The sequence below is a fragment of the Ursus maritimus genome, unplaced genomic scaffold, assembly GCF_017311325.1.
Source record: "Ursus maritimus isolate PB19 unplaced genomic scaffold, ASM1731132v1 scaffold_26, whole genome shotgun sequence".
Classification (NCBI taxonomy): domain Eukaryota; kingdom Metazoa; phylum Chordata; class Mammalia; order Carnivora; family Ursidae; genus Ursus; species Ursus maritimus.
In genome coordinates this window covers 39,542,183-39,555,075 of record NW_024425119.1, presented here as the reverse complement: position 1 = coordinate 39,555,075, position 12,893 = coordinate 39,542,183, and the positions used below count along the sequence as shown (strand labels likewise).

The following is a 12,893-nucleotide window of genomic DNA, read 5'->3' as shown; positions in this document are numbered from 1 at the left end:
GAAGAAGGCTATGGCTGGTCAGGGTATTTCCCTGTGGGGATTTTGTGGCCAGTTAGCACATTCAGACTCTCCTCTCCCTGTTACTGTCTCTATGTGTGAATTGGTTGATGTATACACATGAACATCTCCCATTAGATGGGGGGACATCTTCAGTCAGGTTTTACTGAGTGCCTACCTTGTGCCAAATGCCGTGCTGTGCCCTGGGGAGAGGACGGTAAGTCAGGCACGGCTCTCACAGTTCAGCTGGCAAGACAGAGTGGTCGGAAGGTTGTTGAGTGTGGTGAAAGAGATGAGGAGTGACATTGAAGCTGAGGCCTGAAAGATGGGTAGGAGCTGTTCAAGCAGAGGGACCAGCATATACAAAGGCCTGGAGCTGGGGAGCAAGAGTAAACTGAACATCAATTCAAGAGTAAGGGAGCATCAGTAAGTTCAGTTTAGTGAAAGGGAGGTGTGATATACTTGAAAGATTTTCAATTTTATCCTGAAGATGAAAAGCAAGGGTAGGATTGGAAACAGTTGACGGGGGAAATCAAACTTGCATTTTAAAAAAGATATTGGCAACTGGATAGGCTTTTAGGGTCATCTTTAATCCCTAAGTAGGTTGGTCCTGCTCTGTGCATGTGAGTATTTCTAGTTCTGATTACAAACAGCCAATGCCCCTATCCCCACAGTGTGTAATGGACCAGCTGGTGGGGGACAGCGTAGGGATATTGGAGCAGGGCAGGATAGGATAGGGACAGATTTGAAGGTGATATCTCCAGCCCTGGCTTTGCTTCTCTCTGAAACCTAAACCCAAACTATCTCTCAACGTCTCTCCTTGGGACCACAGAACCTAAGCACATGGTTATTTGACTCCACACTGCACGGTGTCCACACAGAAGTCCTTGGAACTGGGAACTCCTTTTCTGCTCTTCCCTTTTGCTTTCCAGCCATTCTTTCAGCAGAGTTTGGCTTACTTTGGAGCTGACGGTCCTGAGCTGAGACCGAGTGGCCACCCTGAGAGCCAGGTCTGGGCTGAACATTGCAGCTGCCCAGGGAACAGCTGGTTAAGCCCTCAGCAGCTGCAGCAGCTGGGATTCCACCCAATGTTTGAGCTGGGATTAATCCCATTTCCTCCACACATATCCCTTCCCTGTTCTAGTCCCTGGCTAGTCTATAGTATCTCCTAGAAGTTTTGAGACTAAATGTTACAAGTCTGTCCCTGAACTAAGCTGGAGCCTAAGTCACCCACCTTCCCCTTGGAGGGAGCTGGCCCAAAGCACCTTCAGACCATCACAGGAAGGAGGGTGTGGGTCTCTCTCAGACACGACCCCCTTTCTCTCATTCTCTCTATCCTTTGATAAACGGGCTAGGCTGGATTATTCTTTGAATTGTCCGATTTTCAATAGCCGTTAGAATTGTCTAAAGAAGAAGGGGCTCCTTCGGTGGGGTGAGGAGGTAGATTTCCTTTATCTTGGAAAAGCTCTACACCACGGCCTAGAGACTTGGTGGGAGTGTTACGGGAGGGTCAAACATCATATGGGTGGTTGTCACGTGTCAACCACGATTGCTTCTCCCTTAACTGTGATGCTACAGTCGCAAACAATAGGGCTGTATATTCTGTCTGGTGCTTTTGCACCAGCTGTGTGACCTTGAGGAAATCACTTTGTAAGAGATGCCAGAGGCTACAATGCGGTACTTCCAAGAAGCTGGAAAGAAGGAGGTGCCCTGAGATTTGAACAAGGCAAATTAACACACAAAAGAACAAGGCATTTCCTCCCAGGCTCAGAGATTTGACTCCCTCCCTTCAACAAATATTTATTAGGTCCCTGCAAGTACTAATAGGCATTTTACTATGCTAAGGATTTTTAATATTTTTCTAGAGAAACTGGCAGTCATTTGAATAGATGGAATAATTTAATTAGGTTTTAGCTTTGTGAAATGACCTGATCAGATTTGGATTTTAGAAAGATCACTCTAGTTGCTGAGTGGAGAATGGACTAGAAGGCAGTTAGTGAGTCCAGGGAGGAGAGCAAAAGCAAAAAGGGTAGTGCAGTGGTGCAGATGAGAGATGATGCTGGTGAGATACAGCGATGGCAATGGACAATGGAGAGAAAGGAACAGTTGCAGGAAATATTTATATTTGTGGGATTGATAGGACCTAGTGGTTGATAGGATGAAGTAGGGAGTGAAGAGTAAGGAGGATGAGAAAAAGATTCCTCTCAATTTTAGCTGCGTGATATTAATGTATCTAAAATGAAAGAGAAGGGGGCGCCTGGGTGGCTCCGTTGGTTGAGCGTCTGACTCTTGATTTTGGCTCAGGTCATGATCTCAGAACCATGAGATCGAGCCCCTAGTCTGGCTCAGCATGGAGTCTGCTTGAGATTCTCCCCCTCTGTCCCTCCCCTCCTCCACTCTCTCTCTCATTCTCTCTCTAAATAAATAAATACATAAATAAATAAATCTTTAAAAAAATGAAATGAAAGAGAAAGAATAATTGATCAGCCAATATCACTCCATTAATTCAAAATGGAATGTGGTAAAATGGACACTCCGTCAATAAGAATTATTACTGTGTGCCCAGAATGATCTTGGTGAGAGAGGTGCCCAGTGTGGTCATTGGTGGGACAGGAATGGTTCTTCAGGCCTCCAGACAACTGTCTGAAATACCCCATTGAGAGAGTCCTAATTTTCTACTCATCAGGTAGCAATCTGGTACCTCAGTAGAAAAGGGAGGGCCCCAGATAGAGGACACAGGCATTCTGGGTGGTGGAAAGGGAATGCGATGGATACATTGGCACAGTAGGACCCAGATCAGGCACTCAGAAATTATTGCAAGGCTTTCCTAGCATATGAATATTTGGAGGTGTCCCAAGCAAGTCCAGTTCCCAAATTGGCTAGACTGAGTGTTCTTCCCAGGATCATCTTTCTCAGTGGTGTCCGGGGAGAGAGCCAGACCATCTGCCTTCCTCTGGGCATACCTCTCTAGCCAAATTGTGAATTCACTTTCAAACTAATAATGATAGTTATTATGATGGTGTTAATTCAGCGAATACCAGCTCTTTCTTAGTAGAGTACTTCTCAGTACTCTATTAAGAAATGTATCTCACAGGGATGCCCGGGTGGCTCAGTCGATTAAGCATCTGCCTTCAGCTCAGGTCGTGATCCCAGGGTCCTGGGACCAAGTCCCACATCCGGGCCTTGCTCAGCTGGGAGCCTGCTTCTCCCTCTGCCTGCCACTCCCTGCTTGTTCTCTCTCCCTCTCTCTCTCCCTGACAAATAAATAAAATCTTTAAAAAGAAAAAAGCAAATGTATATCACATACATTATTGCATTTACTCCTCACCACAGCTGTGCAAAAGTAAGTATCTGATTCCAGAGGATTTTTTTTTTAAGATTTTATTTATTTATTTGACAGAGACAGAGACAGCCAGCGAGAGAGGGAACACAAGCAGGGGGAGTGGGAGAGGAAGAAGCAGGCTCACAGCAGAGGAGCCTGATGTGGGGCTCGATCCCACAACGCCGGGATCACGCCCTGAGCAGAATTCAGACGCTTAACCGCTGTGCTACCCAGGCGCCCCCAATTCCAGAGGATTTAAGCACATCACAGGGACCACTGGAGACATCTGCTATTGTTGTCCCAACCATTTCATAGAAGAGAAACTGAGGCTCAGAGTAGTGAAGTAAACTGCTTAAGATCACGTAGGGAATAAGCTAGGATTTGACACCAGGTCTGGCTGACTGCAACGTCCATGTTCTTTCCATTCTGTTTTGCTGCTGTGAATCGCGTTCCTTCTCCAGGCTGCTGCTTCTCAGCCTATAGTCTGGAGAAAATTGTGATACCAGGTGATCACCGGCCCTAATAGGTAATAATTCAATTATTTTGCATATTGCTAGTTATGGTCCCTGGATTGAGCAAGGTCCCCTGAGGGGAGCTAAGTACTTCTCATTTCCCTGAAATGGAGTGGTATTTATCATCTCCGTACTAGCAGAAGTCAAGAGTAGGTGTGGGAGTGAGGGGAGAACCAGACCTAGGGAACATGCAAGGAAGACGCCTGCATGTATATCCTGGTTAGTTTTCTGTGGAGTGCCCAGAGACACATATCCTTCAATGGCCCATCAACAGGTGAATAGCTGGGAGGTGCCCCCAAATCCACATGTCAAAAATCAGTGCATTAATTCAGTACTCTCCCCTTACCCCCCCTAAAATGTTCTTCCTCCCATGTCTTCTAATCCTATTGATGGAATTGCCATCTTCCTTCACTTTGTCTGCTTTAATCAGGTCATCAACTTCGCAACTTCTATCTGCAGCGCCCTCTCTATGAGCCTTCACTATCCTTGTTGTTACCTGGTCCGGGCCGTCATCTCCTTTCCGGGTATCGGCCTCCTAATACAATTTCCGCCTCCGGCCCCAACCTCTCTTGGTCCTACGTCCTCTACGGGGCCACTGGTGTGACCTCATAAAGCACAGCTCTCCTTGTGGTACTGCCTCTCCCCATCACCCCACCAAGTTACTGGCAAAGATCCCATTGCTCACTGCAGTGCTACCGAAACCTTGTACTGTTTTCATGACGATGTCCATGGTGTCTCTCCACCTATATAAATGTTTAGTATTCTTCTCGAATTCTATTGACTTTTCTTACTACCAGCTTTAGCTTCTGTGCAAGAATATTTGTGAAGTCATAGTTTTGGTGTTATAACTATTGTTTTTCCCACGACACATTAAAAATTACATAACAAAAAAAATTTTAAAGAGTGTGTATTACCTGAATCATCTTCCATACCACTAATGGTATATTTTGAGAACTCTGGATACTGAATAAAGGTCAAATTCTTTTTAGTAAACTCTACCCACAATGTGGGGCTTGAATTCATGACCCCGAGATCAAGAGTCGTAGAGTTGCATGTTCTATCAACAGAGCCAGACAGACACCCCAAATCAAATTCTTTTTTTTTTTTTTTTTTGAGAGAGAGAACACATGTGCGGGGGTGAGGGAGGGGCAGAGTGAGAGAGAGAATCTTAAGCAGACTTCATGCCCAGCACAGAGCCCCATGTGGGGCTCGATCTCACTACTCTGAGATCATAACTGGAGCTGAAATCAAGAGTCAGATGCTTAATCGACTGAGCCACCCAGTCAAATCAAATTTTTAAAGCTGGCATTCAAAGCCCTCCATGATTTGATTCCAGTCTAATTTCCAGGTTTAATTTCCAGAGAGCCAATACACACAGAGGGCTGCAGGTACAGGGTCCACACTGTATTTCCAGACACTGTATTTCCAGTCTTCCCTTCACTTTTTGCTTCTTTCCCCTAGGGCCTTCACAAGTGGTAAGGCCCCTCTCAATGATCAAGTACCATGTGAAATCTCTGATCTTTCCAGACAGAATCAAGCCCCTTCCTTCTGTCCTCCCTCCCTCCCTTCCTTCTTTTCCTCCCTCTTTCCTTCCTTCCCTCCCTCCTTCCTTTCCTTCCTTTCCTTCCTTCCTTCCTTCCTTCCTTCCTTCCTTCCTTCCTTCCTTCCTTCCTTTATTCCCTTCTTCCCTTCTCTTCCTTCTTTTCTTTCTTTTTTTTTCTTGAGAATGGTTTCTCTCTCTATGCTTCTAACTATTCATACTGTGATGTGAGACTTAATATAATTTTGCCTCTAATCTTTTACTTGATCATTTCCCCTCTATGTCATTCAGAGGTATAGCATTCAGAGTCCTTGGGGAAAACAGATTGCACACTCACATGGGGAAACTGAGGAAAATATAATGAAAGAATTGTTCTTACGGTTCATACAGTTGTGGGTAGTGTTAAAGAATATCGACAAGAGTGGTGAAACATTGAGTCTGGCATCAGTGAGGAACACTAGAAGTAGTAACCCCTAGGTCCGAAGGGGCCAGGGAAGGAAGGGTTACAAGAATCCAGAGAGAGCTGTAAGTAGCTGTAGTTGAAGGAAAGGGCCACCCAACAGGGTCTGTGGCCTCTGGTAACCACATGAGTGAGTCCAAGAGAAACAACAAGAGTTGCCAGTTCAACCCACAGAATCGGGAGAAATAATACATTGTTTTTTAAACCACCAAGTTTTTGTCGTCATTGTTGTTGTTTTTAAGTAATCTCTATGCCTAACGTGGGGCTCAAACTCAGGATCCTGAGATCCAAAGTTGCATGCTCTACAGACTGAGGCAGCCAGGTGTCCCTGGAACCCATACTTTTTAAAATATAATTTATTTTTGTATTTTAGAGAGTAAGAGCACGAGAAGGGAGAGGGGTAGAGAGAGACAGAAAGGGAGAGAGACTCTCCAGCACACTCCCCACTGAGCGCAGAGCCCAACACAGGGCTCGATCCCAGGATCCCAAGATCACGACCTGAGGTGAAACGAAGAGTTGGTCGCTTAACCAACTGAGCCACCTAGGTGCCCTGGAACCCATACTTTTGATACAAACATAATAAAAATGTTTTTACTTTTCAAAGAGATACTTAACACAGTTTTCTGAGAGCATTTAACCTTTATTTTGTCTCAGTTGTTTGAGCCATAGCAAAATATATGACACTGTCACTAGAAATTTTATTCCAAGACCATTTACCTGCCATTAGGATAGTTTACTTTCTTTAGTTGGTCCTATATTGGTGATCCTTGTATATCTGTGGTCTTTACAAAGTAACCATTTATGCATTACGCTTTAAGGTCATTGATATTTAATAAACACATACCTTCGTTCTGAGGAGTGCAGGTCTTGCAGATTGGCTCGCTGAACATTTATTCCTAATCACCTTCTCTTTTGCTTTCCTTTACTATAGAGGGTAGAAAAGAAAGTGTTAAACTTTCCAGGCTCCCTTGCAGCTAGAGATGGCCTATAATAGTTTGGTTTGAAGAGATGTAGGTGAAAATCTGCTGTGAGATCTTCTCTTCCTGTATAAAAAGAAAAAGCCACAAGAGGAGGAAGCCCTTTGTCTTAGCCCTTTTGTTTTCCTCCTGACTGAAAACCAGAGAATTGGAGAATGATTTAATAAAGAGACTATTTACAAAGGTGTGAACAGGGTGTAGGGAAACCACAGGGGTACAGAAGTACCCTAGGATGAGTATCAGAGAAGCTATTACCAATGTAGGCCTGAAGGGGAGGGAGCAACTAGAAACAGAACAAGACACTTGTGTGTGTGTGTGTGGGGGGGATGTTGGAGGAGTGACTTGAAGGGTGCTAGGACCTTCAGCTGGGCATCACAGATACTTTCCCCACTCCATCTGACCTTCTGGGAGGGCTTCCCTTAGGCTGAACTCTGCTGAGATCCAGGGTGCAAGGTCTGCCTCCTGGAAACAAATCTGGGTGGAAAAGAATAGAGAGTTAATCTGGAAAGACAAACAGTACAAAAGACATCTCACTTATCTTTATATCCATACTGTGCAACACATGGTGTGAGTATCTGGTACAAAATAGGAGACGAGTAAATTTTTATTGAATTTCATTGAATCTAGTTCTTTGATCTACCCTGCAGTGCTTAAGACCCAATCTGGAATCTCCACCAACTCACTCAGGCCAAATAATTCAACATAAAATTGCTGGTCTGCAAAGAACTTCCTTTACCCAGTTGAAAAGGTATTTGGGTCCCTTTCTGAGGTCAGAGTAAGTGGCTCTTTGAAACAACTTTCGTAGACACGGACTTTCTAAAGCAGAAAATTCCACAGTTATACAAAGCCTGTCCTCCGGTACAATCTAACTGCTACATACCCACTTCATCAGGCCCTTCCAGAAGAACTACCTTCTGTGTGCTATCTATATGGCTAAGTCTCAGTTTCCACATCTGTAAGATAAGGGTGATAATAGCTACCCATCATTCAAGCCTCAGGTACAAATGTCACCTCCTCAGGCTTTCTAAGATATCATATGAAAGAAGAGGAGTACCATACCCCATTACTCTCTGGCCCATTAATACCTTGTTTTTCCTCCCACTGCAGTTGTTACTTTTTTTTTTTATCATAGCTTATTATTTGTTTATCTGAAGATTGTTGTTCTTCTCCCAAAAGAATACTTGCTCCTTAGGAGCAAAGACATTGTCTGTGTTGTGTGCTGCTCTATTCCCAGCATCTAGAAGGGTGCATGGGATATGATGGTTGTTTGATAAATATTTGTTGATGAATGGGTAAATAATACCAATTACCAGCTTTAGGGCTGTTGTGAATATTAAATGAGATAACAACGAAATGCACCTGGCGCAAAGTAGAACTCCATAAATCTAGCTGTTTTCTTTTCTTTTCTTCTTCTTCTTCTTTTTCTTTTTTTTTTTAAAGATTTTATTTATCCATTTGACAGAGAGAGAGACAGCCAGCGAGAGAGGGAACACAAGCGGGGGGGGGGGGGGAGAGGAAGAAGCAGGCTCCCAGCAGAAGAGCCTGATGTGCGGCTGGATCCCAGAACGCCCGCCGGGATCACACCCTGAGTGGAAGGCAGACGCTTAACGACTGAGCCACCCAGGTGCCCCTCTAGCTGTTTTCTTTCTTCTTTTTCCCTCCCTCACCTCCTATATCCAATCATTTAGCAAGTCAGATTGACCTCAGCCTCAAAATGAATCCAGAATTCCCTACTTCATTCATCTTTACCATTCTAGTCAAGCCCCCTTCACCTCTCACCTGAACTACAAGTAAATCTCCTAGCTGATCTCCCTCCTTCCCCTCTTGCTCCTGCCCCCCTCATTCTTCACAGAGAGATTTATTATTATTATTTTTAACCAGGGAAATCTTTTAGAAACACAATTCAGATATTCAGATCATCAACTACCTTCTGGGTAACCAAACTTCTTTACATGGCCTGGCCCCTGCCATCCTCTTAGACTTCATCTGCTTTATGTTGACACACACTCTCTCTCTTTCCCTCGCTCTCCCTCCCTTTCTCCTGGAATTTAACAAATTTATTTTCATCGTAGCACCCATAGCACTGATGGATTCTTCTGTCAGAATTTTGTTCTAGCTGGCTTCTTATTGTCTTTCAGACCTCAGTTTAAATAGGAATTCCTTTGAGAGGAAGTATTACTAATCTAATGTGGTCATTTCTTATTATACCACCTTTTATTGCACTTAATAGTATCTAATACTAGGTTTTAAGCTTTGTGAGCACAGAGACGTCCGTCATGCTAATCGCTCCATCCCCAAAGCTAGAACAATGCCTGAAACATATAGTATATACTTAATAAATATTTGTTAAATAAATGAATGCATTGATTATCATGACGACAACAAAATTTCAGACGACCTGGCCACAAATTCTAACAACTTTTTCAAGAATAAGAATAGCATTTCCGAAGATCCTGGTAGACTGTGGAAATTGACAATAAAAGATCTGGGGCCAAATTCGGGGGGGGGGGGGAACAGAGGTACTGGTATTTGGGCCTTTTTTTCCCCTATCCAAGGATCTCAGAGACCTCGCAAAAGGGAAGCCTAGAATCTTCTGAGAAGGAATTCCAGCCCAGCCACAACGGGTATTTTTCCATTCACGATTCTTCTCAGCCACTTCTGCTAGGTTGAAAATGCGCAAACACCTCTAGGACCCCGGGCTCCTTTCTGTTTCTTTATGAATGAACCGGCTCTAGTCTGCGCAGTCGCAGCTCCTGGTTCTCCTGCTCCACGTGAGGCCCACCCTTCCCTCCCGCTGGCGGCCCCGCCCTTATCCTTTCTAACGCACCAATGGCGAGCGGCCTGGGGGGCGGAGCCCGGAGCGGCGCGGCACTGTAGATCCCCCGGCGCCCGGCTCCCTCGCGCTAGTCTTGCTGTGTTGTGATCACGTGGCCAGCTCCGGGCGCGGCGCTTGTTTTGGTTTCCCTCTAGCTTGTCCCTGGCAGCTTCGGGGTGAGCGACTTTGCTGTGCCGGTTGTTGCGCCTGCCTTATACTCTGATCTCCTCTTCTTAGGGCTCTTTCAGCCCGCAGTTCGGCAAGCCCTTCGGGGCCGGCTCCTGCCATGCCGTTAGTTCGCTACAGGAAGGTGGTCATCCTCGGGTACCGCTCTGTAGGTGAGTCTCCGCCTTGGGGAGAGCACCGACGCACCGCGGCTTTGTGGCCAGAGGAGGCGCGCTGTCGCGGAACGCGACCCAGAGAGGAATGGTGGCATCGTTAGAACGGGGTTGTAGGACGAAGATTGAAAGGATGGAGGAGGAAAGGCTGGGGTGGTGGTAGTGTGTGGAGGGCTGCAGGAAGTAGGAGCATGTAAGGGTTAATGTGGGCTTGGTTGCAGAACACCAGAGTGGTCTCCAGTGTTACTCTGGGAGGGGTGGGGATGGGGTCAGGATTTGATGACGGGGGCGCGGTCTGTGTGGGTGGCAAGTCTCAGGTGTCCGGGTGAGGGGCAGACCTGATCCTAGGGGAATCCCGGATCTTCCCAGGGTTGGGGTGGGGAAAGACGGCAGGAAAGGCTTCCTGCCGCGCTACTGAATGCATCCGGTGGCCAGGGTGCAGAGACCCAGGACGAAAAGAGGGTGAGGGTAGGCTAGGTAAAAACATTGCATGGCACCCACAGGCTAGGGCGCTAATTTGGGGTCCTCTTTAGTCCTGGGCCACAGCCCGGAAGGACAGAGGATGTAAATGTGGATGGATGATTTGGATACAACTACCACTGCTTCCCACAGGGAAGACATCTTTGGCACATCAGTTTGTGGAGGGCGAGTTCCTGGAAGGCTATGATCCTACAGTGGAGAACAGTGAGTAGATTTCTTCCCTAGGGGTGGGGCAGGGAGGTCTTTGTTACCCCACCCAATTCCGTAATTTGGGATTTTTCTGGTGCCAGGGGCTGATCTAATTATCCACTAAATCTAATCTCTTCTCTAGCAATCCTGTTCTATGAGTTGAGCTAGAGTGTGGATTTTGCAGGATACTGCATCCAGGATGGTTTAGACTAGACAATAAGAACCTTAACATTGTCTCTCCAGCTGCTGGAGAGCTCCCCGGACCTTGTCCATCTATATATCACCTGTAGGGTTAAGAACGTATCGGGGCACACATTGCTAGCCCTACAAGGCACCTCACAGTCAAGTTTTCTTTTCTTTTCAGCTTACAGCAAGATAGTGACTCTTGGCAAAGATGAGTTTCACCTACACCTGGTGGACACTGCAGGGCAGGTACCAGTTTGGGGTAGGGTAATCTAAACGTGGCAGTTCAGTTGTGGGAGATGAAGTCTGGTTTCCTCTGTGGCTCATCTGTAAAGTAGTATTAAAAGAAAAGCATTGTAGCAGCTGGTAGTGTGCAGTGCACATTGGAACTACTCGGTAAATACTTGTGGAATAGAAATGACTGAGTAGGGAGTGCCCCAGGGAGGGTCCCCAGGATGCAATCCACCAACCTTTGCCATCTGACTGTTGTGTATCTAGGTTGATGTTTCTGTTTCTTGTCAGGATGAGTACAGCATTCTGCCCTATTCATTCATCATTGGGGTCCATGGTTATGTGCTTGTGTATTCTGTCACCTCTCTGCATAGGTAAGTGACCAAGGTTATGAGTGGGGGACTTGGGAGGATCTGAGGGCTGTCCCAGAATAAGTTTATAGCTCCATTTCTTGTGTTTAAAGCTTCCAAGTCATTGAGAGTCTGTACCAAAAGCTACATGAAGGCCACGGGAAAACTCGGTAAGTGGCCCTGGGGGATAGAGACATAGTATGGACATGAGGGGATGGAAGAGAGTGGAGGGTCTAAGTGAGGGAGGAGACCAGGACAGATCCTGTCTGATCTGCTGGGGGGGTTGTCCAGCCCTGGTGCGAAGGAAGTTGGGTTCCATGTGGAGTGGGAGGGGTTCCTATAGTAACTGTTATTTCTTCACAGGCTGCCGGTGGTGCTAGTGGGGAACAAGGCAGATCTCTCTCCAGACAGGTACGGAGATCTCGATAGCTCAAGGTAAAGGAAAGTGAGATGGACTAGCAATCAGTCAGGCTCTAGTCCTGGCTCTGCCACTGATTTGAACAAATCATTTCACCTCTTTTCATTTCTAACGTGAAGGTTAAGACAAGATAACCCTTTTCTTGCAAAAGCTATAATTTCATATTTCAAGCCTCAGTCCTAGGCTTCTGAGTTCTCCTTTTTCTCCTTTCTCAACCCACCTCCCAAAGCTCAGAAGCAGGATGGGTCAGATGAAGTCTAGATTCTATAATTATTTTGCAGAGGACATGGGGACATTGCTGTCTTCCATCTTCATGTTCCAAATGTGCTTCTAGGGAGGTCCAGGCAGTTGAAGGGAAGAAGCTGGCAGAGTCCTGGGGTGCAACGTTCATGGAGTCATCTGCTCGAGAGAATCAGGTGCTTGGCCTGAAAATTAGGGGCAAAATCAGGGTAGCAGTGTTTTTCTTATGGCACTTCTTGGTGGTGAGGATGGTGGGGAGCGGGGTATACACCTCAGAGCTGGGTCGTATTGGCAACAAACTGACTTTTTTTTTGTCCTGAATCTTTGTGCCTTGCAGTTGACTCGAGGTATCTTCACCAAAGTCATCCAGGAGATTGCCCGGGTGGAGAACTCCTATGGGCAAGAGCGCCGCTGCCGGCTCATGTGAGCCCTCAGGCATTGGGTGGCCACCTTGATTCTGCCCCCTGGCACTTGCCAGGCTCTAGCGGGTGTAGGCCCTTAGGACTTCACGGGTATGGTTGCCAGCTGTGTCCCCGGTCCTCTGGTCACACAGTGTGGTACCCTCATGTTTGCACACTTTTCCAGGCTCCAGTGGCCTGGTTGTCAATGTTTACAATGGGGCAAGGATGTCTCACGGGCACTGGCCTCTAGTCCTCTGTTTTTGGTAAATGAATTGTTACAACCTGCAGGGTTGGGATATGAGTCCTAAGCAATGTTTATTTAGGACCCAGTCTTCTGTGCAGGTTTTGGGTGTTGGCTGGGTAAAGGGAGCTGGGGATTCCTGAAGCGGAGCTGGCTCCCTAGGGTGACAATGTATATATGCAAATAAACTGAGAAATCT

At 46.3% G+C, this 12,893-nt stretch overlaps 1 protein-coding gene across 2 annotated transcripts; it reads left to right on the top strand.

Annotated features, from left to right (window-relative positions):
* The first annotated feature begins 9,719 nt into the window (after positions 1-9,719).
* RHEBL1 (RHEB like 1) lies at positions 9,720-12,893 on the top strand. 2 transcript variants are annotated; one of them, XM_008704539.2, is made up of 8 exons: positions 9,720-9,961; positions 10,574-10,645; positions 10,995-11,062; positions 11,336-11,418; positions 11,508-11,564; positions 11,758-11,805; positions 12,147-12,228; positions 12,390-12,893. In XM_008704539.2, the coding sequence occupies exons 1-8, from the start codon at positions 9,910-9,912 to the stop codon at positions 12,477-12,479; spliced, it is 552 nt and encodes a 183-aa protein (XP_008702761.1). In that variant the 5' UTR covers positions 9,720-9,909; the 3' UTR covers positions 12,480-12,893. The 2 variants fall into 2 exon arrangements, with proteins under 2 accessions (XP_008702761.1, XP_008702759.1); XM_008704537.2 differs by having other exon boundaries at positions 12,147-12,261.